We start from the raw sequence: 23,172 nt of genomic DNA, 5'->3' as shown, positions 1-23,172 counted from the left end.
TCAATTTTCAGCTTTATGGTTTTATTGCCTCAGGGTATTCCTCAGTCCTTGTAGAACAAGAATACAACTTAACCCAGGAAGCGAAACTGTGTGGCTTAAGGCATCATAGACAGAGTTTGAATCATAGAAGCTAGAAAGTGGAGCTGGGGAAAGGAAGTTTTGAAAAAAGAAGGGTATCCCAGAAGAAACAAGAAACCAACAGAAGGAGGATCCTCGTAATCTACAAATTCTTAGTTGACTTCTAAACTGTGCATACAAAGGAGACGATCTAAGATTCTGAGTGAAAAACAACAGTTCGGAAGTAAAAGAAGTAAGCAACTTTAGCTACTGCCTGCTGTGGAGGAGACAGAGGTTGGAGATTAGGTCTATCAGGTAACTGCCTTCAAAAGAAAAAAAAAAAAACCCAAAATCCAAAGAATCTGCAATGTACATCCACAATATCCATATACATCAAAAATCACTTGATTTGCAAGGGAAAAGAAATGTAACCCAACAGTCAAGAAAAATAGCCAATTGAAACTAATCCCCAAGATAACTGAGCTGTTGGAATTAGGAGAAAAGAATTTTAGAAAATTTGTATTTTCAAGGACTTAAGGATGAATGCATAGAAAATGTCAACAGAGAAATGAGATCTATGTAAAATCAAAACAACTAGGAGCACCTGGGTGGCTCAGCTGGTTGAGCGTCTGACTCCTGATTTTGGTTCAGGTCATGATCCCAGGATCATGGGATGGAGCCCCACATCAGGCTCTGCGCTGAGCATGGAGCCTGCTTGGGATTCTCTCTCCCAATCTCTCTCTCTCTCTCTGCCCTCCCGTCCCCACCTCTCAAAAAAATTAACACTTAAAAAAAAAAGTTCATTCCTTGAAAAAGATCAAATAAATCGATAAATTTCAAGTTAGACTGATCAGGAAAGACAGGAAACAAAAATTACCAATATCAGTAACAAATGAGGAAATATCACCACAGATCCTACAGAAATAAAAAGTACATTTGGTATATTTGACAATTTAGGTAAAATGGACAAATTTCTTGAAAAACACAATTCTCTAAAAACTGACACAAAATTAAGCAAAATCTGACCCTATATATATTAAAGAAAATAAATCTATTATCAAAAAACTTCCCAGGAAGAAAACTCCAGGCCTAGATAGTTTTACCAGTGAATTCTCTAAAACATTTAAAGAAGAAATAAAATCAGTCTTGGAGTGAATTCAACAAAATGGTGGAGTAAGCAGCTGCAAACACCCATCCTTCCACTGAAACACACGCAGAAACCATCAGAAACAACTTTGTCCAAAGTCTGAAAAACATTCAAAGGTTCACAGCAACTAAGCAAGCATTAAATCAAGAAAAGACAACATAAAAACAGTAGGAAAGGGGCACCTGGCTGGCTCAGTTGGTTAAGTGACTCTTGATTTTGGCCCAGATCATGATCTCACGGTCCTGGGATCAAGCCCCGAGTCAGACTCTGAGTTGACAGCATGGAACCTGCCTGGGATTCTGTCTCCCCCACTTTCTCTCTGCCTCTCCTGCCCATGCACATATGCTCTCTCTCAAAATAAGTAATAAATAAACTTAAAAAAGAACCAGGAGGAAAGCCTAGTGGTATTTTTACTTGCCCTTTCTTCACCACCTCCTTGACTTGGCAGCAGTCTTGAAAACAACAGAGAATGTTCCTGGTATGGGACTCTGGTCTCTAGTTCCAGATGGAGTACAGTAGAAATTACAAATTACTGTGTTTGTTTGTTTTAGTCTGTCTGGGGGCTCTGGGGGCTACAAGAAGGATGGATACAAGGCATATGTCTCTGTTTTGCCTTGCTCAGAACCCATTTAGGACCAAAAAGCAGTGGGCATTGCTCAAAACATTTTAAGGTGAATAATAAAAAAAAAAAAAAAAAAAAAACACAACAAAACATAGCCTGGAGCAAAAGATTATAGTTGAGACATACAAAAGACTGCCTAATAAACACCTAGAAGGAAAACCCCCAGAAACTTTCTTCGGGAAATCAGCGCATTCAAAAGCACCTGCACATGCCCTAGGACAGGATGCACACTAAGAAAATACCTGAAAAGACCCTAAGCTTTCACCACTGGCTGATTTGTAGGCCCAGTGCAAGCCTGGCTAAATGCTAAAGAGCTTCAGCACAGAGCCAAACTGCAAACACTAAGAAAGGTTGTTTTGAGCTTCTGGTAATCAAGGCAGTTTCTGGTAAAACACTAGCTGAACACAAGCTAAAAGAACAGAGATTCAGGAGTGCCTGGTTGGCTCAGTTGGAAGAGCATGTGAGTTCGAGCCCCATGTTGGGTGTGGATACTATTAAAAAAAAAAAAAAAATTAAAAAAAATAGAGACTTAGATACTTTAATGACCAGACATGTATTTTTTGCAAAAATACAGTTGATCTTGGAACAACACGAGTTTGAACTGTGTGGGTCCACTTTTATATGGATTTTGATAAATACAAATACAGTACAGTACTATAAATGTATTTTCTCTTCCTTATGGTTTTCTTCATTTTTTTTTCTGTAGATTATTTAAGAAAATAGTATATAACACATATAACATACAAAATATGTGTTAATCGACACTTTATGTTATTGGTGAGGCTTCCAGTCAACAGCGGGCTATTAGCAGTTAAGTTTTGGGGGATATAAATTTCTGATTGTGTGTTGGGTGGTGTCAGTGCCCCAACCCGTTGGGTTTAAGGGTCAACTGTAGTTTGGAAAAGCAACCAACCAAACAGACAATTACACCCTTTAATAATAACAGCAAACTGTGGGGAAGAGATATAATCCGATTTCCAGAGGTACTGTAGTATTTGCATACCCAGTTTTCAACAACAACAAAAACAAAGAATACAAAGAAACAGAAATGTATGACCCATTTGAAGGGGAAAAAAAAATGAATTAAACTGTCCCTGAGAAAGCCTAGATATTGGACTTCCTGGACAAGGACTTTATATCAATTGTCTTAAATAAGTTCTAAGAGCTAAAGTATATTATGGACAAAGAACTAAAGGAAACCAGGAAAGCAATGTATGAACAAAATGAAGTTACCAATGAACAGATGGAAATTATGAGAAGCCAGCAAAAAGAACTTCTGGAGCTGAAAAGTACAACTGAAATAAAAAATTCATTCTAAAAGTTTAACAAATTTAAGCAAACAGAAAAAAAAGAATCAGCAAACTTGAGGATAGGGCAATTTATCCAGTTTGAAGATCAGAAAGAAAAACGGAGAAAAGCAATCAGAGGCTAAGAGACCAGTGGAGTACCATCAAATGCAGTAAGGCAGGCATTATGGGAGCCCCAGAAGGAGAAAGGGGCAGAAAGAATATTTGAAGAAATAATGGCAAACAAATAGCCCAAATTTGATGAAAGATATGAACCTATGCATCCAAGAAGCTCAACAAACTCCAGGAAGAAACTGAAAGAGATCCACATTGAGACACATTATAATCAAACTGTCAAAAGCCAAAAACAACAAAAGCAGCAAGAGAGAAGCAATTCATCATGTATAAGAAATTCTCAATAATAAAATTAATAGCTTAATTTTCATCAAACCATGGAGGCCAGAAGGCAGTGAGATAACATATTTAAAGTGCTGGAAAAAAGACCTATAAACCAAGAATTCTATATCCAGCAAAACTAGTCTTCAAGAATGGAGGAGAAATGAAGACTTTCCCATATAAACAGAAGGTAAGGGAGTTTGTTACTAGCAGACCTGCCTTACAAGAAATGCTAAAGGGAATCCATTTGGTTGAAATGAAAGAATATTAAACAATAACGGAAAGCTATATGAAGAAATAAAGAGAATTTGTGGGAAGTAGGTCTTTGCCTTAATTTCATTCTCTTTGAAAAAGAGGTAATTACTGCAGAATAGGCAAGAACTCAGTAATAGGAGTTAGGATACTTATATATGAATCATGCCCCATCATTTTGAGACTGAGAATCTGGAGGCAAATTACTTAATGTTTAGAAGACTACATTTTTATGTAAAATGAAGAGAATATTCTGACTCTCACAGAGCTGTTGAGATTAGTGTTTTCTTAAACATTAACTGAATTAAAAAATAAACATATTATTCTCCCTTATCCTGTATTTGTTCATTCAACTAGCCACAATGTTTTACTACTTATAATATTAATTATATGATGACTGCTATTAATTGAGAGCTGAGTTTTAACCAAGGCAGTCTGAATCCAAAGTCTGCACTCTATATCACCATACTATGTGGTCCCTACTTCCCCTGTCTGGTATACAAAATAGATTACAGAAGATATTTATGATTGGCATGGGTAGTCAGAGTCTGATACTGGTCTATAGAGAACAGCAGCAAATAATGAGACAAATCATCATGGGGGTACGTAGTGTGGGTAAGGAAACTACCATTCCTCAAGGCAAAAAGTCACAAGATTTATCCTGCCTTTTGCCACTATTTGTCAGGCAGTTACAATGTTGTGCCGGAAAGAAAAAGAATGAAAAGAGGCTTGAGAAGTTATTTAACCTTTTTTTTAAGTTTTGCTAAGAAGTCTGCACTAAAATACTGCTTTGCTTCCATGGTGCAGGGTCAATAAATCACCCACTCTTCTCTCACCCAAATGGCCTTTATCTTTTTTTTTTTTAATTAAAAAAATTTTTTTTGAGACATGGGGAGGGGAAGAGAGAGAGGGGGACAGAGGACCCAAAGCAGGCTCTGTGCTGACAATAGCGAGCCCAATGAGGGGCTGGAACTCACGAACCTCGAGATCATGATCTGAGCCAAAGTCAGATGCTCAATCGAGTCACCCAGGCACCCCCAAATGGCCTTAATCTTAATTTCCCTTACTTAGCTTTAGAGAGATGGGTCCTGCTAGCTCTAGCATATTCTGAGTTTGTTATAAGTATATTCTTCAACAGGCAATCATTTTAGTGCCAAACACCAGGAGCTAGGTGCTATTGAAAAAAAGACAAAAGAACAACAAAACACATGATCCTACTTCTCAAGGGGATAATACACAAGCAGATAAATCTGTTTGGTATGGTACAGAGGGAGCTTAGAGGAGGCAGCGGTTAGCTCTCTCTAAAAAGGGTAACTCTAAAAGTAATGACCAAACAACAATGCCTACAAAATGTCAAGTCTCTACGGTTCGACCTAAGAGATGATATTTGAGCTGGTTCTTGTTGTGTGAAAGGGGAAAAAGAAGAGTATCAGAGGAAACTGCAGAGGAGACCAAATTCCTTAACTTAACATGGAAAACTGTGGGCTGTCCAACTTATTTATATAAAGCATCAGAAGAAAAAAAAAAACACGCACATAACACTTTGATTTTTCTTAGAATTAGAGCATTACATTCTTACCTCATATGACAAGTAGTTTAAAGTTTAAAGTATCTTTTCCTGAATTCTTTAATAGCAATCCTTTTGCCAAACTGAAGAATCACAAAAATGTAAAAACTCTTCAAATCATAAAACAGCCAGAGATAACAAAATGTTAGAAACTCTGGTACACATTGCATTATACATATCTCAGATCTCCTGGGTCAGCTAGGAACCATAAAAACTGTGAAAGCTCCTCAAGGGTGGTTATTTAAAAGTTATAATTTTGTGTGGCATTTTCCATGGGATTAAGTCATGAGTGGAAAATAAAGGCTGCCAAGTCTGAACTACTTAGATGCTCAGTGGTGTTTATCTTTTAGTGGTCTTGATAAACAACTTAGGTGGCAGGTTTTTTTTTATTTTTTTTGTTTTTAACTCACAAAAGTTCTTTCATTTGTTTAACTCATTATTATGTGGCTGCTAAGCAGTGAGCTAGACCTTGAAAAACCATGTTGGGAAAACAAGATGGTCAAAAAAACTTGCTTCCATTTAGGTTGCAGATTTACTGCCAACTTTATTTAACCACTGAATTTTGGTTATAAGACTAGAGTTTTGATGAATCAAGTCCACTGCCAGACTCAAATTCCTAAACTCCTAATAGCACAGAGTATGCTCTTTTAAAAAAAAATTTTTTTTTAATGCATATTTGAGAGAGAGAGAGAGAGAGAGACAGAGACAGAGCATGAACGGGGGAGGGTCAGAGAGAGAGAGGGAGACACAGAATCTGAAACAGGCTCCAGGCTCTGAGCTGTCAGCACAGAGCCCCACATGGGGCTTGAACTCACAGACCGCGAGATCATGACCTGAGCCAAAGTTGGAGGCTCAACCGACTGAGCCACCCAGAAGCCCCCAGGGTACGCTCTTAAACAATTGCATTATGTGAGAGATCAAGCAAATACACAGAAAATAAATCAGCTGGGCCATTCTATGCTTGTTTAGCCACATTTTCCTCCCTACATTCTGGTCTCCACATTCCCATTCTCAAATCTCCAACAACAAATACTTTATTGGAATATATTAAGACTTCTGTTGTCCTTTAAGGTTAAAGATGTCATTGAAATAGTTAAACTTCTTCAGTGAAGCTTAAACCATTTTCTAAAATCACTGTTTCGTTTTTCCCTATGGTTATTCCCTATGGTTATAATATTTAAGCATATTCCCTATGCTTAAAAAGCACAGTCTGTTATGGAAAAACCAAAATAAAAGCATATGACACAACTAAATAGTGGTACAGCCAGGAAACTATTCGATGTGAATAAAAAAGTTCTCTTTAACCTATGGAAGAAAACAGCTTTTCCTTTAAGAAGAGGGAAAAACTTAATTTATAGAAACAGCCCATTAATAATCAGATAGAAGTGCTTGTTTTCATAGTTCCACGCTTAACTTGTAATATTCTTGTTTTTTGACAGATAGAGAAGGAGAGAGAGAACATGTATGCACAAGGGGGGAAAGTGCAGAAAGAGAGGGAAAGAGAGAATTCCAAGCAGGCTCCGCACTAGTGGAGGATTTGCGGGGCTTGATCCCATGAATCGTGAGACCATGACCCTAGCTGAAATCAAGAGTTGGATGCTTAACTGACTGAGCCACCCAGGTGCCCCTAACTTGTAATATTCTTAATTCAATACTACTTGAAATAAAGAAAAATTAGAAAACCAAAATCTTCTCCTAGCCTAGGGTTAGAAAACTTTTTCTGCAAAGGGTCAGAAAATAATTATTTTAGGCTTTTGTCCTTGATTCAACTTCCATAAGAAAATGCAAACTCTCAAAAAAAAAAAAAAAAAAAAAAAGAAAATGCAAACTCTCCTTTAAACCAGGAAACAATGTTTCTGAAACTCAGGGGTAGGAGGTTAATAGGAGGGAGTAGGAGTGGATGAAGTGGTAAGAAGGGGAGCAATTAAAAAATACAGATACAGTGAAGTAGGAAAAGGATTAACTCCATTAGGTTACCTTCTGTGGATGTGAATTCTTCTTCTATTGAAGTATTTTTTATACCCAGGTTATCATCACTATCACATTCTGTAAGGCAGAATAAATACAAATATATTTCTGAAACAGTTATTGTGTCATCATTTACGTAGTCTCAAACAATACTATTTTCAATCACTTCTACCATAGCAAAGCTTACTAATTACAATTCATTAGTATTATACCACTTTTCCTATAGGTTTCCTTTTAAAAAATGCTTACCAAATACTACTTAAATAAATCAAGGGGGAAAAAATGCTAATGAAATTAATTCAATTTCAGCTCTATATTCAAATTATTTGAAAAATTTATTTTAGCACAACTGTTAATGAATATAAAATTCTATTATTAAAAAAACCTAGAAATTAAGAAAAGCTAGTATGCTTGTTTAAATCTACCAAATAAACTCCCAAGTTTAAGTTACATGAAATCATCTTAAAATTTCTAAAATGATGAGATAAAGTTCTTCTATATTTTGACTATCATGCATCATTGCTATAGAGACCACAGGCTTAAATTAGCAATACTTCTTCATGGCACAAACTCACTTACCTGATGTCTTATATACTTTCATAATGAAAAACCTAAGTCTATATAAAAATGATATGACTGATCAGGTATTGCAAAAGTCACTTAAAATTTGAACCAGTGAGCAAATACTTGATTTATCACTTTAACTACATTTAAATCAATATATACATCATAGTGACTGAATCAGAGATTAAATAACTGAATATAAGTCATATGGACATATTTGCTTTTGTGGAAAATAGGTTAAAACTTAAATATACATTTAAAAATTTAAGATTTTTAGTATTTATAAATAAAAATCACTATATTTCACTTATATTTCTTTGTTGCAGAAATTTGTTGTAAGCCATCTTTTGCCATTCCAGCAAAAATACTAATGCTGTTTTTATAATCTGTTATGTACACTTACAAACTCAAATATTTCAAGCTATGTTTTAGGGAAATAAAACTTTACATTTACAATCTGAAGAACAACAAATTAAGTCTTAAGACATTAGGAACAATGAGAAAGTACCCAAGGTTTCTGTTATTTCAATTCAAAAGCAATGCCAGTCAAAAGCAGAATGTTTTAACTGGACTAAACAATTCATCACTGCATACAAGGCTTAGGCAAAAGTGTAGGTTTGAATCACAAGGATTAGCATGACACTAGGTTGCAAGAATTAAAAAAGGTTTTCTTTGCCTCAGTCAGCCCCACCTGTAGAACAGAGAAAATCATGAATATTCTTTCCTGTTTTCATTACCTTACAAAGAATTAATTGTATCACATAGATTTTTAGGATGGTGTCCTAACCAACAACCTGTGGATAGTCTCATTAACAGGCTGAAGAAACAACTGGCAGACTTTTAGAATTAAGTTCAACAATTATTTTATATAATGACTACTGGATACAGCATGATGCTACTTCTGTCAGCCACATTTTCATGACATGGGTGAACTTTTATGTTTCATACTTAAGATGGCTTTAAAAATTTGTGTAACTGGGGGGGGCGCCTGGGTGGCTCAGTCAAGCATCCAACTCTTGATTTTGCTCAGGTCATGATCTCATGGTTCCTGAGTTTGAGGCCTGCATCGGACTTTGTGCTGACAGTGTGGAGCCTGCTTGGGATTCTGTCTGCTTCTCTCCCTGTCCCTCCCCGACTTGGTCTCTGTATCTTTCTCAAAATAAATAAAAACTTAAAATTTTTGTGTAATTGGTATGATTCCATAGATACCAATGATACTTAATGCTTCCTTCCATCCATTCATTCCAAAATGATGACATACACCAAATAGATATGACAAAGTCCTAGGCCCTATGGTACTCAGATTCAACAAAAATTATCTTGAAGCATAGTAAAATCTGCTTTCAGACTGAATTAATTCATAATATCAAGTTCAACCTTGAAAAAATATTCTAGGGAAGTTAATACTTTACATAAAACTCAAGGAAGATGTTTAATTACTAAAGAACTATAAACAACTGAACATACAAAACTATGTTTTTAAAAAGAAAATTTTACATAAATCAATATTCTTCAACTAAACTACAAGATACAGCTAAGTTCTGTTATATAATTAGATCTCTAAGAGCCCATAGAATTCTTTTTTTTTTTTTTTTAATTATTTAAAGTTTAGTTATTTAGAGAGAGAAAGAGCAAGTGACAGGGGGGGGGGGGGGGCAGAGAGAGAGGGAGAAAGAGAATCCCAAGTGGGGAGATCATGACCCGAGCCGAAATCGAGTTGGAAGCTTCACCCACTGAGCCACCCAGGCACCTCCAGAATTTTTTATATAAGCAATTGTCACCAATGGAGAAAGAAAGAAAGAAAGAAAGAAAGAAAGAGAGAGAGAGAGAGAGAGAGAGAGAGAGAGAGAAAGAAAGAAAGAAAGAAAGAAAGAAAGAAAGAAAGAAGAAAGAAAGAAAGAAAGAAAGAAAGAAAGAAAGAAAGAAAGAAAGAAAGAAAGAAAGAAAGAAAGAAAGAAAGAAAGAAAGAAAGAAAAGGTAATGTAGAAATTCAGCCATTATAAAGTATGGCTAAGATAGGGGTTTGTTTGTTTTTATGAAAGATATTAGGGAACTTACAGTGCTGATCACTTTCCTTGGCTGTGTTTGATATATAATCAGCAATACCAAAAGTCACAATCAAATCTTTTAATTTTCTGCCCACCCCCATACATCTTCCTAAATGTTATTTTTGTTGAACTCTCATATTTGGTATCTTTACACAAACTCTGCAATTGTGTTGTCAACACTACAGCAAAACGTCTTTATCTTTTTCAAGGAGATGGTTAGAGTCAATAATTCACACTGGATTCTCTACATCATAAAATCAGATATTTGTATCAGTAAAAGGCTCAGCCTTACCAGGAGATACTGATAAAGAGAAAAATACTTGCTGTGTGGCCACAGGTAGCTTATTTTAACCTTTCTGGACCTCCACGAAATGGGATGATCTTAACACATCCTACCTCACAGTGTTGAAAAAGTAATTAAATAACATGTGGAAGTTGTTCTTTAAACATGTTTAAACATATTCAACCACTACAAATATAAAAAGCAGCTAGGAGAGTGGCTGGCACATTGTAGGCCCTCAATAAAGATTAGTTCCTTTTCTCTCCTTAAAAACATTTAAGTGACAAGTTATATTTGCATCTTCGGAATATGAGTCTTGAGTTAGAATGAACATATATTTGTGAGTAAAATGTAAAAAAAAAAAAAAAGTTTTGAGGAAGAGAAAGTATACCTGGCTCCTCTGATTAGGATTACTAGAAAGGATCCATGTTTCTTGGCAAGTTTTTTTTTCATTTTATTTTTTAAGTATGCTTCACACCCAGCATGGAATCAATGCAGGGCTTGAGCTCACGACCCTGAAATCAAGACCTGAGTAGAGATCAAGACTTGGACACTTAGGAGCACCTGGGGGGCTCACTCTTGATTTCAGTCAGTGGACTGACTCTTGATTTCAGCTCATGTCATGATCTCATGGTTCCTGAGATTTAGCCCAGCACTGGGCTCTGTGCCGAGAGCATGGAGCCTGCTTGGGATTCTCTCTTCCCCTCTCTCTGCCTCTCCACTGATGATTTCTCTCTCAAAATAAATAAACATTAAAAACTAAAAGTGCCAGATGCTTAAATAATTGAGCCACCCAGGCATCCCCTGTAAAGTTTTAAATGAGTGAGAACAACTGGGGCACCTGGGTGGCTCAGTTGGTTGAGCGTCCAACTTTGGCTCAGGTCATGATCTCGTGGTTTGTGGGTTCAAGTCCCATGTCTGAGCTGTCAGCTCAGAGCCTGGAGCCTGCTTCAGATTCTGTGTCTCCCCCATCCTCTCTGCTCCTCCCTTGCTTGTGCTCTCTCAAAAATAAACATTTAAAAAAAGTGAGTACAATATAAAATAGAACTGATGAAGGATAAGAGGGCCAAAGGTGTCAAATTAATAGATGTTTTAAAATAGCTCTACAGAGGGGCGCCTGGGTGGCGCAGTCGGTTAAGCGTCCGACTTCAGCCAGGTCACGATCTCGCGGTCCGTGAGTTCGAGCCCCGCGTCAGGCTCTGGGCCGATGGCTCGGAGCCTGGAGCCTGTTTCCGATTCTGTGTCTCCCTCTCTCTCTGCCCCTCCCCCGTTCATGCTCTGTCTCTCTCTGTCCCAAAAATAAATTAAAAAAAAAAAAAAAAACGTTGAAAAAAAAAAAATTAAAAAAAAAAAATAGCTCTACAGAGATTTATATATTTATCATAGCTGTAATCAAAATGTAGGTGATTGAATCCTGAGGCTTAGAAGGAGAATTTAATTTACCGGGCAAAAGCCATGCCACGTTCAAATCTCAAATTTAGTCTAAAGGGTTATGTTGCCAGAAAGAGTAAATGACTTACTCTAAGTGAGAGATCTTTTTTTTTTAATATATGAAATTTATTGTCAAATTGGTTTCCATACAACACCCAGTGCTCATCCCAAAAGATGTCCTCTTCAATGCCCATCACCTACCCTTCCCTCCCTCCCACCACCCCCCCCCCCCCCCATCAACCCTCAGTTTGTTCTCAGTTTTTGAGAGTCTCTTATGCTTTGGCTCTGAGAGATTTTAAAAAGTACCAGTAGTAAAGCTACTTAGCTGTTCCCTCCCTACCAAGTGAAAAAAGTAGTATCTTATGGTGAACTGACTTGACATTTATATAGGGAACCAGCCACTCAGACTGTATTTATTTCTATTGTGAAAAATACTTCCTGAAAAAAACCTTCCATTAACTGAAAAACTGGCAAAAACTAAAGATACAACATTGTCACAGATTCTCATGACACTATTCAATACATTCTTCCTTGTTTATATAGGAAGCTCCAGTTCAGTAATATCACTTTCTGGTCCTAACAATAGAAAATTTCTGAAAAATTAGAAAGAAATAACAGGTTCAAACTTCTATCATTTGTTTATGCTATGGTGGAGATTTACAAAACCTGAAAAATCAGCAAACTGTCTATAAAATAATGACTAATATGAGAGAACCTCTCACTGTATGTTACTTGCAGTATGAATTTTTGTCATATTCTAAAGAGTTTTGTGGGTTAATCAGTAACTAGGAGCCTTGAGACCACAAAGCCCCTGAAATTGTATTTGATATTGCATATACAAATTTTTTTGTTTTTTGTTTTTAATTTTAGAGCAAAAGGAGTGGGGCATCTGGGTGGCTCAGTCAGTTAAGCATCCGACTTTGGCTTGGATCATGATCTCATGGTTTGTGAGTTCGAGCCCCACATCAGGCCTTCTGCTGACAGTGTGGAGCCTGCCTGGGATTCTCTCTCTCCCTCTTTCTCTGCCTCTCCCCAACTTGCACGTGTGTGTGCTCTCTATTAAACAAACTTTAAAGAGAGAGAGAGAGAGAGAGAGAGAGAGAGAGAGAGAGAGAGAGAGAGCATACAAGCAGAGGAGGGACAGAGGGAGAGGGAGAGAGAATCTTAAGCAGCTTCCACCCTCAGTGACGAATCTCTTGCAGGGCTCAATATCACGACCCTGAGATCATGACCTGGGCCAAAATTAAGAGTCAGATGCTCAACGAACTGAGCTACCCAGGTGCTCCTATACCTGTTCATTTTTGAGGAAAGAAACATAGCTTTTGTCAGATTTTCAGAAAGGTCCAATGATTTCCACCCCAAACGGTCTTATTTTCAAATCTGAAGATAGGAACACTGTGCTAATAAGCTAGGAGGGAGGAGTTACCCTGGCATTCTTGTGGTCACCAAAAGTACCTTAAAGGCCTAAGAAGAATGACAGTATTTGTGGACACTGAGGAATTTTCTAAATCCCAATACATATCAAATATCATTTTTAAACAAACGCTATTATTCTATTTTTCAAAGCCATTTATTAGGAAAGGTGATGGAATAAAGTTATCCAAGGACTGTTCTTTTTCTTATTGTAAAGTTCACTACTAGTCAATTTGATGTCTTTAAGCCTTCCATAAAGAAAAAAATTTGTCTTCAACTGAATCTGAACTTACTGTGATTCAGTATACCTTATTTTTTTGAATTTTTTTGAATTTTAGAGCTAGCTACGTAAGTATCTTTAAATCTAGGTCTAAATGAAATCTCATGATCGAAGGATTCTACACATCTTTGGCCACTTAATTTTAGTAATTTTCATTACTTTTAAAATGTAGTGGCTGTAGCACATGAAAAGATGCTTGGGCACCTGCGTGGCTCAGTCGGAAGTGTCTGACTCTTGACTTCCACTTGGGTCATGATCTCATGGCTCATGAGTTCGACCCCCATGTCAGGATTTGCGCTGATAGTGCGGAGCCTGCTTGGGACTCTGTCTCCCTCTCTCTCTGCCCCTCCTCTGTGTGTTCGCTCCCTCTCTCTCAAAATAAATAAACTTTAAAAATTTAAAAAAATTAAAAGATGCTCAACATCACTAATTGTTAGGGAAATGGAAATCAAAACCACAATGAGATCCCACTTCATACTAATTAGGATGACTACTATAAAAAACAAACAAAACCTAGAAAGCAACAAGTGTTAGCAGGGATACAGAACACTTGGAACCCTTGTACACTGTTAGTAGGAATGTAAAATGATATAGTCACTATGGCAAACAGTATGAAGTTTCTCAAAACATTAAAAATAGAATTAGCATATGATCCAGCTATTATACTTCTGGGTATATATTCAAAAGAAATAAAAGGCAAGGTCTTGAAGAGATATTTGTGCATCTATGTTCATAGCAGTTATTCACAACAGGTAAAACATGGATACAATGTAAACATCCACTGATGGACAAACAGATAAGCAAAAAACAGTCTGTGGGTTCAGCTTTTGGCTTTGTCCAGCAAGGCTGAGGATGGCAGAAAGGATTGCTCAAGATTCCATGCAAGTCAAGAGAGGTGAGAGGGAGGCTTAGGGAAGTCTCTCTGAGCTGCTCTCAAGCTCCCATATTTATTGAGCAGACATTTAGGATAACATTGTGCAATACTCAGTGGGCTACATGCCACTAACAATGTACAGAAAACGTGCAGAAAAACAAGTTAAGACAGGGTAAAATATTCCATGTGATAACATGGTCTAAGGAATTTGTGAGCATAGGCAGGACCTAACCCCTAGGTATATATTAACAAAGCTTGGCTGGTGTTTTCAGCAAGGCCAGAAAGCAGTTTTCTGCTTTGCAATGTGTTCCCTTATAATCTCTTAACCCACAACATACCTATTTGATTTCCCACAAAAGTCTATAGATACAATGGAATATCATTCAGCCTTAAAAAGGAAGGAAATTCTAACAGTTGCTATAACCTGGATAAAGCCTGAGGACATTATGCTAAGTGAAACAGGGCAGCCACAAAAAGACAAATGCTGTACGATTTCAACTATATGAAGTACTTAGTCAAAATACTGAAGAATGGTATATTGCCAGGGGTATCTGCCAAATGGTATTTGCCAGAAAGGGGAGTGCGAAGTTACTGTTTAATGGGTATAAAGTTTCAGTTTGCAAGATGAAAAAAGCTCTGAAAATGGATGATGGTGATGGCTGCACAAAATGTAAATGTAGTTAACACCAGTGAACTATATACATACACTTCAGAATGGTTAAGATGGTAAATCTTCCGTATATTTTGCCACAATAAAAAATATTAGAAAAAACAGAAATAAAAAGTAGTGGCTAGGAATCATATTTTTTTCTTATGGTAGTAATAATAAAAATAGCTGCTATTAAATACCCACAGTACTTTATATGCTGTGCTAGACATTTTATACATATCATTAATTCTTACGACTTTATAGATATGAAAAGTGAGGCTCAGAAAAAGTTCAGTAACTTGCCTGAAATCACACAGCAAGGAGGCAGCAAAGTTAGCATTCAAACCAAAGCCCATGCCCTTCTTTATGCACTGTAGCACAATCTCTGCATTTCATAAAAATTCAGAATAAAGTACACAGATGCCCTCAAAGAGCAGTAAATTCATAACAGCACTGATTATGAACTGATTAAAAAAAACAAAAACAAAAAACACACACACCTAGAGCATAAGGGGCACTGAGAGGGGAACAATCAGAATATAATAACCTATATCTTATCTCCAACCCTAATACACCCATGCAGACCTACTTATATGCAGCGCTCATTCCAAATCAAGTTGGTAAGAAAGGCAAACCGATAATAAGTTTCACGTTGGAAACTACCAAATAAATGTCTCACAAATCAGCAGCATAAGAAAAGGGAAAAAAGGTGGTCTAGGGTGGCAGAAGGTAAAAATTTAGGTATTTCACAGGATATTAAGTGGATGTTGTTAAGGACTGGGGACAGGATGGCAAAAAAATAAAAGAAAAAGATTAAAAGAAAAGAAAAAAAAAAAGGAGCAGCCAGAGATACAAAAAGCAAACAGATGAAAACAAAAATTACAGAACAGGAAGATAAAATTCAGTACTAAAGAATGACATAAATATGCAAAACAGAGTTGATTTTCCTTTAAAGAGCAGAGTTGGGCTAGTAAAGATTCCTAACTTGGCAGAAGTAAACTGATCCACTGTAATGAGTGATTAGAGCAAAATTTTTCAGAATGGGTTTTCAATCAAAATGTGGCTCCAAAAATATTGAAAGAAAAAAATACCTAGGCGGACAGCAGAGTTGGAAAATTTAAAGCATATAATAAAGGGGCGCCTGGGTGGCTCAGTCGGTTAAGTGGCCGACTTCGACCCAGGTCATGAACTCACAGTTTGTGGGTTCAAGCCCCGCATCGGGCTCTGTGCTGGCAGCTTACAGTCTGGAGCCCGCTTCAGATTCTGTGTCTCTCTCTCTGCCCCTTCCTTGCTCATGCTGTCTCTCAAAAATAAGTAAGTGTTAAAAAAAAAAAAAATAAAGCTTATGATAGAAATGCCAAAGATACGTTTTCATTGAGGTCATTCATCAATATCTTCAAATCTTATTCATGACTGGAAGCCATTAGGATATTTAAAAATTATTCTTTTGTTCTTTTCTTCTATTCACATTTACTTCAGAAATTATGAAAAAAACTCATCTGATTCCCTAGAATTACATCCTTTCTTAAATGCTTGGTAGTGAAAGTGAACATTAGCACATCCTTTCATTGAACAATATCAGAGTGCCAGAGAAGAGAGTTTAAGTCCTGGGAATAGGACAGGAAGGTACCTCTTTCAAGGAACTAAACCTCTCTCAGGGCTTCATTTCATCCCTGCCAATCTCTTAAAATGATCTTTTTTTTTAAATTGCCATATTATTATTTATTCTTTCTGGTTTAATCTATAAGCAGTTAGCTTTCAGAAAAATTGAAGATAAATTTGGAACTTCAGAAATAGTGAAAATCTGGATTCTCAGCTTTGCAAAATTGTACTAACATATTTCAAATCATGAATATATATTTTATATACATGAACACAGATTTTATCTATTAGATCAGAAAAGCCTCCAGAAAATCATGAAATCATCCTTTCTCTAAAACACTAAAAAATGAAAGGGAGAAAAGGAAAAAAATAAAAAAAGTATGAGAGCATGATGCTTTAGTGAGCAGCCAGTAGTTCACTAGTGGACAGCAGTTTATTGGTTTCTCTCAGCAGTGAAGTCTCCTCCTCTTGGACGGTTTGCACTGTGACTGCAGCTGCGTACCTTTGGTAGTATCAGATATGCTATTTAACAAGGCACACATCATATCTCCCTCTAAATGGTGAGGGTTTAGTATATGTGCTGGCCTCTGAGTCTTCTTAAATTGGTTCTCTAGCTCCAGAAAACCTTGATCTCCTGAGAGGATGGTGAAAGGAATCTGCTTGGGTAGTTGTTCATCTAGACGGCCAGCCTAAGTTGGAACAAAACGCATATGTTGATAAAAATCAGCATTTGAGTTTTAAACCATTACATCTATTTCAGTATGAACACATACCTAGAAAGGTTTATTTATTTATTTTAAGATTTTATTATTTTTTTAAAGTAGTCTCTACACTCAACATGGGGCTCAAAGTCAACCTCGAGATCAAGAGTTGCACACTCCACTAACTGAGCCAGCCAGGCACCCCTAAAAAGGTTTATTTAACTTGTTCTCTAGCTCCCACCAAAGTATGATACAAAGATCTCCTTCATAAATATAACACATTTAATCAAATGTAAACTGCCACGAATTATAAGATAAGCTATTTTATGTGCCACTAAGAAAGAAAAAAAATACCAAAAGAAGTCAAATAAGAGGCTGGAATGCTACAAGGGTTACACAATCTAAGGATAAATAAGAAATAAATCTGCCATAGAGAGAAGGGAAGCAAGGTAATCTGCATAATTCAATCTTAGCACTGAATAGATGGAAAAGAAAATGTTTTGTGGTTTAAAATGTAAGCAGGAGTTAACAAAGTTACAGAGTAAATTCATGTTATCAGTGCGACATGTAAACTGACTTACATTTAAGCAGAGAATTTAATTTAAAATGGGTCTCAGGTTGGTAGTTTCTCTAGGTGACTGGCAGACACAGAAGCAAATGCAAATTTCACCTAGGCCAACAGTGATTGTTAAGGTGTCTCCCAATTTCAGAGATGTTAAAATGTGAAAGTATCTCAGCATACATCAAATACACTGTCATCTATTGATCATTATTCTATAAATAGTTGAGGGTCTACAATGGGTAGCTGGGAGTCTGCTAGGAATTGGGGAAAGCAGTAAATAAGTATGATATGGGTCCTTGCTCTCATTAGTCATCAGCAGAATCTGATGTAGAAGGTTTTATACAAAAATATAGCACTGAAGAATGCTCTATACTGTCATTACGATTCAAGTGGAAAAAAAAATTCCAAATGGGTCCTAGATTCACATTAGATTTTGAATAAAACAATCACTCACATGCATACATATGGCAAAATCAGCAGCATCTTTTCTTTTACTACAACGAGGATGAAGGAAGAAACATCCAATCCTATTCAGGTAATTATAGATCTTACAGTTGAGTGGAGGCTTCCAATTGGTGTTTCCTCCTATTATTTTTAGAAAAGGCATAAATGATAGTCAAACAGAGAAAAAAAGAGAACTGAACAGTAGCTACAACTGAAAGCTCTATCAAGAAAAAACACACTAGAAAAAGATTTTTTTAGAGGGCAAGTACTAGATTAGAATGCAGAACTCAGTTCTAGTATAGGCATCACCATCTTGTTGCTTTACAATCTTGGCAAAGTAGGCCACCTTCCCTGCATCTGCCCATTAATCTGAAAACTCATAGGTTATGTTAAGGAAAATCAAAAGTAATTATGTGTAAGGAGTCTCTGGTATAATTCCATATAAACGTAAGCATTAATTTTGTTTTGCTTTGTTTTTAACAAATATGTCAAGACTATTCAGTGGACAGAAATGATAGGCAATCAGCAAAGCTAAATTTACTAAAAGGTTGTACTAGAGTATTTATCCAGGTCAGTACATTTCTTTTTTAATTTTTTTGAGGTCAGTATGTCTCTATCCTAAATCCAGTCCTCCTCTTTGTTTTTTTAAAATTATTTTAAAAATGTTTATTTACCTATTTTGAGAGAGAGAGAGAGAGAGAGAGAGAGTGTGAGGTGGGGGGGAAGGACAGAGAGAATCCCAAGCAGGCAACATGCTGTCAGTGCAGTGCCCAACACAGGGTTCAATCCCATGAACCGTGAGATCATGACCTGAGCTGTCAACTGAGCCACCCAGGCACCCCAAATCATCCTCTTATATGCTGTTTCCTATCAAACATAAAGTTTATTGGATGCTCACTATACTAAACTTCCGTAAATCAAAGTCATCTCTCTCCCTGTTTGGTCAATGGTTTGTAAAGAAATATTTAGATGAAGTTGCATATTTATGAACTTCAGTTCAGTAAGGATGAACTGAAGAGGCAATTATGGCAATTTGAAAATCATACTAGTTCTGTAGCCAAGTGGTCCAAGTTCAAAAGCTAACTCTATTATTTATCAGTTTTACACTTTGGAAAAAATAAACTTCTCATGCATCCTGCCTTATGTTTTAAGAAGGAGATAAATAAAATAATTAGTAAGCATGGGTTAATACCAAGCATTAGTACCTGGCATATTGTAGGTGCTGAATAAATGTTTTTTCAATATGTATCAAAAGATCCACAAACTTTAGGTCACCAAAGAGAGCTAACATTCACCACAAAGAAATGTAAAGAGAAAAATATTCTGGCAAAGTAGCTACAATGCAAAGTGACAATATTGCAATTATGTTTGTATGTTCTATTCAAGAAGGTTCAAGAGCAATCCTTTTACTGTGGAACATATTCTAATGGAGAAAAGAGGAGAAGGTATCAGATGTTTTCCTTATCAATCATACCTTGAAAGCCCCAGATGAATGTTCCTTGGTTAAGATGCCCTGGTAGATGACCAAAAAAGTTTGACCAGTTATCAAAGTCTACAAAGACTATATGAGTCATGGTTCGCAGATAATCCAAATCTGGAAGTTCAACAACTTCTTCATCTGAGAAGAGAAACATTAACATGAATTTGGTAAGAATTAGCTAAAAATGCTTTAATTTCTCAAGTTTAAAAGATACTAGAGAATATACAAAAATATTAATCTTGAATATTAATTTCTACTTAAACCTTTTCATGAGATCCAAACCTATACATGATACAGTATATTTACACCAGATAAAAAATATTCTGAATACTTCCAAAATTTTATTATTCTTTCTATAAATACATGCCATTGATGCTAAGCCTGTCTTTCTCTTTTTAATTTAAAAAAAAAAAAAAAAAAAAACTGAGGTGGCTCAGTTGGTTGAGCATCCAACTTTGGCTCAGGTCATGATCTCATGGCTTGTGGATTCAAGCCCTGCATTGGGCTCTGTGCTGACAGCTCAGAGCCTGGAGCCTGCTTTGGATTCTGTGTCTTCATCTCTCTCTGCCTCTCCCCCACTTGCATGCACACTGCTCTCTCAAAAATAAACATTAAAAATTTTTTTAAAAAAATAAATAAAAAAAACCTGTCACACAATTAGTCAGAAATACAGTCCTCATTTTTTTTGCCCATACACATGAATATTGCCTAAAACATGTCTTCTTTGTATGTAGCAGCTAGGCTCTGCCACCAATATGGTGGTCTGAGTCCACAAATCCATGTAACTAACACCTTCCCTGTCACTTCTCTGGCTCTCCTCTCCTGCTAAGCTGTTTCCTGGCAGTAACTGAAATCTGCCACTACTATAGCTACTGCTGCTGCTGGAACTGCCATAGCCATCTTAGTTTTGTAGATTGGCAAAGTATTGGCCTGTACTACCATAGGGGCCAGAGCTTGTCTCTTTTCTCTTTTCATGGGTCCCAAATTTGAAGACTGTTGTAACTGCCAAAATCATTATAGCTTCCACCACTTCCAAAATTACTTCCATCATTACCAAATATGTTATAGCTAAGACTTTCTTTAAAAGTTGTTTATAATAATAAAATATAATAAAATAATAATAAAATAAATAATAATTTAAAAATAACGTACTGGGAGAACTAAAAGACCAAGTTTTAAGGCTGAAAAACCAAAAACTTGTACCATCCATCAAATAAAATTTCAAGGTGGGGCACCTGGGTGGCTCAGTCAGTTAAGCATCCAACTTTGGCTCAGGTCATGATCTCACAGTTTGTGAAAGTTTAAGCCCCGAACTGGGCTCTATGCTGACATCCTGGAGCCTGCTTTGGATCCTCTGTCCCCCTCTTTCTGCCCCTCCCCTGCTCATGCTCCCTCACCTCTCAAAAATAACTAAAAACATTTAAAGTATATATATTAAAATAAAATTTCAAGTTTACCTGATAAGAACTTCTCCCCACCAGAATTATGCTCTTTTCCCAATCTAGACCGATTTATTAGTAACCTGCTAGCTATGTGATTAAAAACCCTACAGAGCACAAATGAAATAAATGACAACCCTCTACCATAAAGTGGTGCATAATAGATACTGGTGGCACATCAGTACCTCCTACCATAAACACATCTTTCTTGGTTCTCTTAAGTTCTTTCTTCTTCCACCATTCTCCAACTCTTGTTCTCCATCTCTTTCACTTCTTTCATAATTTTCTATCTTGATAAGGCCTTAAAGTTTCTAGTGTACCAATGCAAACCTTAACATTTTTAATTATTTTTAAAATGACTAGGTTCTACTCCATCTAATACAGCCTCCCTCAAATATACTGCACTGCCATCCTCTCCCATTTCCAAGCCACCTATCTTCTTTTATCTTGTCTTAAAATTCTTAGTAATTGTAAGGGCCCCTGGCTAGCTCAGTCAGTGGAGCATGTGACTCTTGATCATGGAGCTGTGAGTTCAAGCCCCACATTGGGCGTAGAAATTACTAAGAAAAAAAAATTTTTTTAATTCTTAGTAATTGTAGATTTAGATACCACAATCATCTATCAAACACAGATCGACATAAATTCCCAAAAGTAATCGGGAGAACAAGAGAAAAGCACAAGAGAACATAAAAACAGTGTAATCACTGCTTCACTGTTAAAAGTAGAACTGAATGAGTTGATAGTATGTCATGTAATCATTTCTTACATAAAACATGCCATGACTAAAGATGATGCTAAGATCTACAAATGCTATATACAGCAAGCCTGTATAAGCTCAGTAGTTCATAAAAATAGTTTATAAAAAAATTTTAGCCAAAATTTTCACATATCCTCATTGTCCCCTCTCTACACTGTGTAACTTACCAAGAGCTCATATTTATTTAAAAGAATATGGACTTAAAATTATATTCTAACCACGACAAATTATACTTCTAAACAAAATAAAACCATTGTCCTCTTCCAGACTTACTCTTTTTTGTTTGTTTATTTATTTATTTTGAGGGGGGAGGGGCAGAGAGAGAGAGGGCAAGAAAGAATTCAAAGCTCGCTCTGTGTTGACAGTACCTAAGCCACCCAGCACACCTACATTCAGGGAGTCTTATCTAGATTAAGTACAAAGGGATCTATATCTCAATTTTCTCCCTGGTTTCCTGCTACCATTTGTAACTCTACTTCTAATTGCTATTTTAAGTCTAAGTAAAAGCTCTGCTTTCCAGAAAATCATAACAAAAATATGTAAATTCTGAAGTGAACATTACGATTTCTCATAATTACGGAATAAAGCCAAAATATGAGGATGTGGAGAAAAAGGAACCCTCATACACTGTTGGTGGCAATGCAAACTGGTACAGCCACGATGGAAAACAATACGGAGATTCTTTGAAAAATTAAAAATAGAATTACCACACGATCCAGTAATTCCACTACTAATTACCTGAAGAATATGAAAACACTAATTCAAAAAGATATATGGACCCCTATGTTTACTGTAGTATTTACAATAGCCAACTTATAAATACAACCCAAGTGTCCACGGATAGATGAATGGATAAAGAAGATGTGGTGTATATATACAATGGAATATTAGCCATAAAAGAGAATGAAATCTTGTCATTTGCAACATGTGTGGATCTAGACGGTATAATACTAAGGGAAATAAGTCAGTCAGAGAAAGACAAATAACATACGATTTCACTCATGTGTAATTTAAGAAACCAACCAAACAAAAAAAAGACAAAAATCAGACTCTGAATATAGAAAACTAGTGGTTACCAGAGGTGAGGTGCATGGGGAGGATGAGTGAAATAGGTGAGGGGATTAACAGTACATTTATCATGATAAGCACCGAGTTCTGTATAGAACTGTTCAATCACTATACTGTACACCTGAAATGAATATAACACTATGTTAACTATACTGGAATAAAAAAAAAAAAAGTTTAATTAAATAAAAAAAAGTCTGCCGACAACAAAAGAATAAAGTCAAAATATAAACACAAAGAGTTCACTGGATTTATCTTCTTAATGAACCTTCTAAATGATAAGAAGAA

The 23,172-nt window shown here is 36.3% G+C and overlaps 1 protein-coding gene across 4 annotated transcripts in view; it reads right to left on the bottom strand.

Annotated features, from left to right (window-relative positions):
* ZNF451 (zinc finger protein 451) overlaps positions 1–23,172 on the bottom strand; it is an 89,806-nt gene that overhangs the window by 5,899 nt on the left and 60,735 nt on the right. For all 4 annotated transcript variants that reach the window (XM_058734323.1, XM_058734326.1, XM_058734324.1 and 1 more), the window contains 4 exons: positions 19,618–19,761; positions 18,154–18,284; positions 16,939–17,125; positions 7,305–7,373 (listed from right to left, as the gene is read on the bottom strand). In XM_058734323.1, coding sequence (XP_058590306.1) covers positions 7,305–7,373; positions 16,939–17,125; positions 18,154–18,284; positions 19,618–19,761 — 531 coding nt within the window. The remainder of the gene's footprint in view (positions 1–7,304; positions 7,374–16,938; positions 17,126–18,153; positions 18,285–19,617; positions 19,762–23,172) is intronic.

Source organism: Neofelis nebulosa, chromosome 6, assembly GCF_028018385.1.
Source record: "Neofelis nebulosa isolate mNeoNeb1 chromosome 6, mNeoNeb1.pri, whole genome shotgun sequence".
Taxonomy (NCBI): Eukaryota; Metazoa; Chordata; class Mammalia; order Carnivora; family Felidae; genus Neofelis; species Neofelis nebulosa.
The sequence above is the reverse complement of the archived record's forward strand: the minus strand, read 5'-3'. Positions and strand labels throughout refer to the sequence as shown.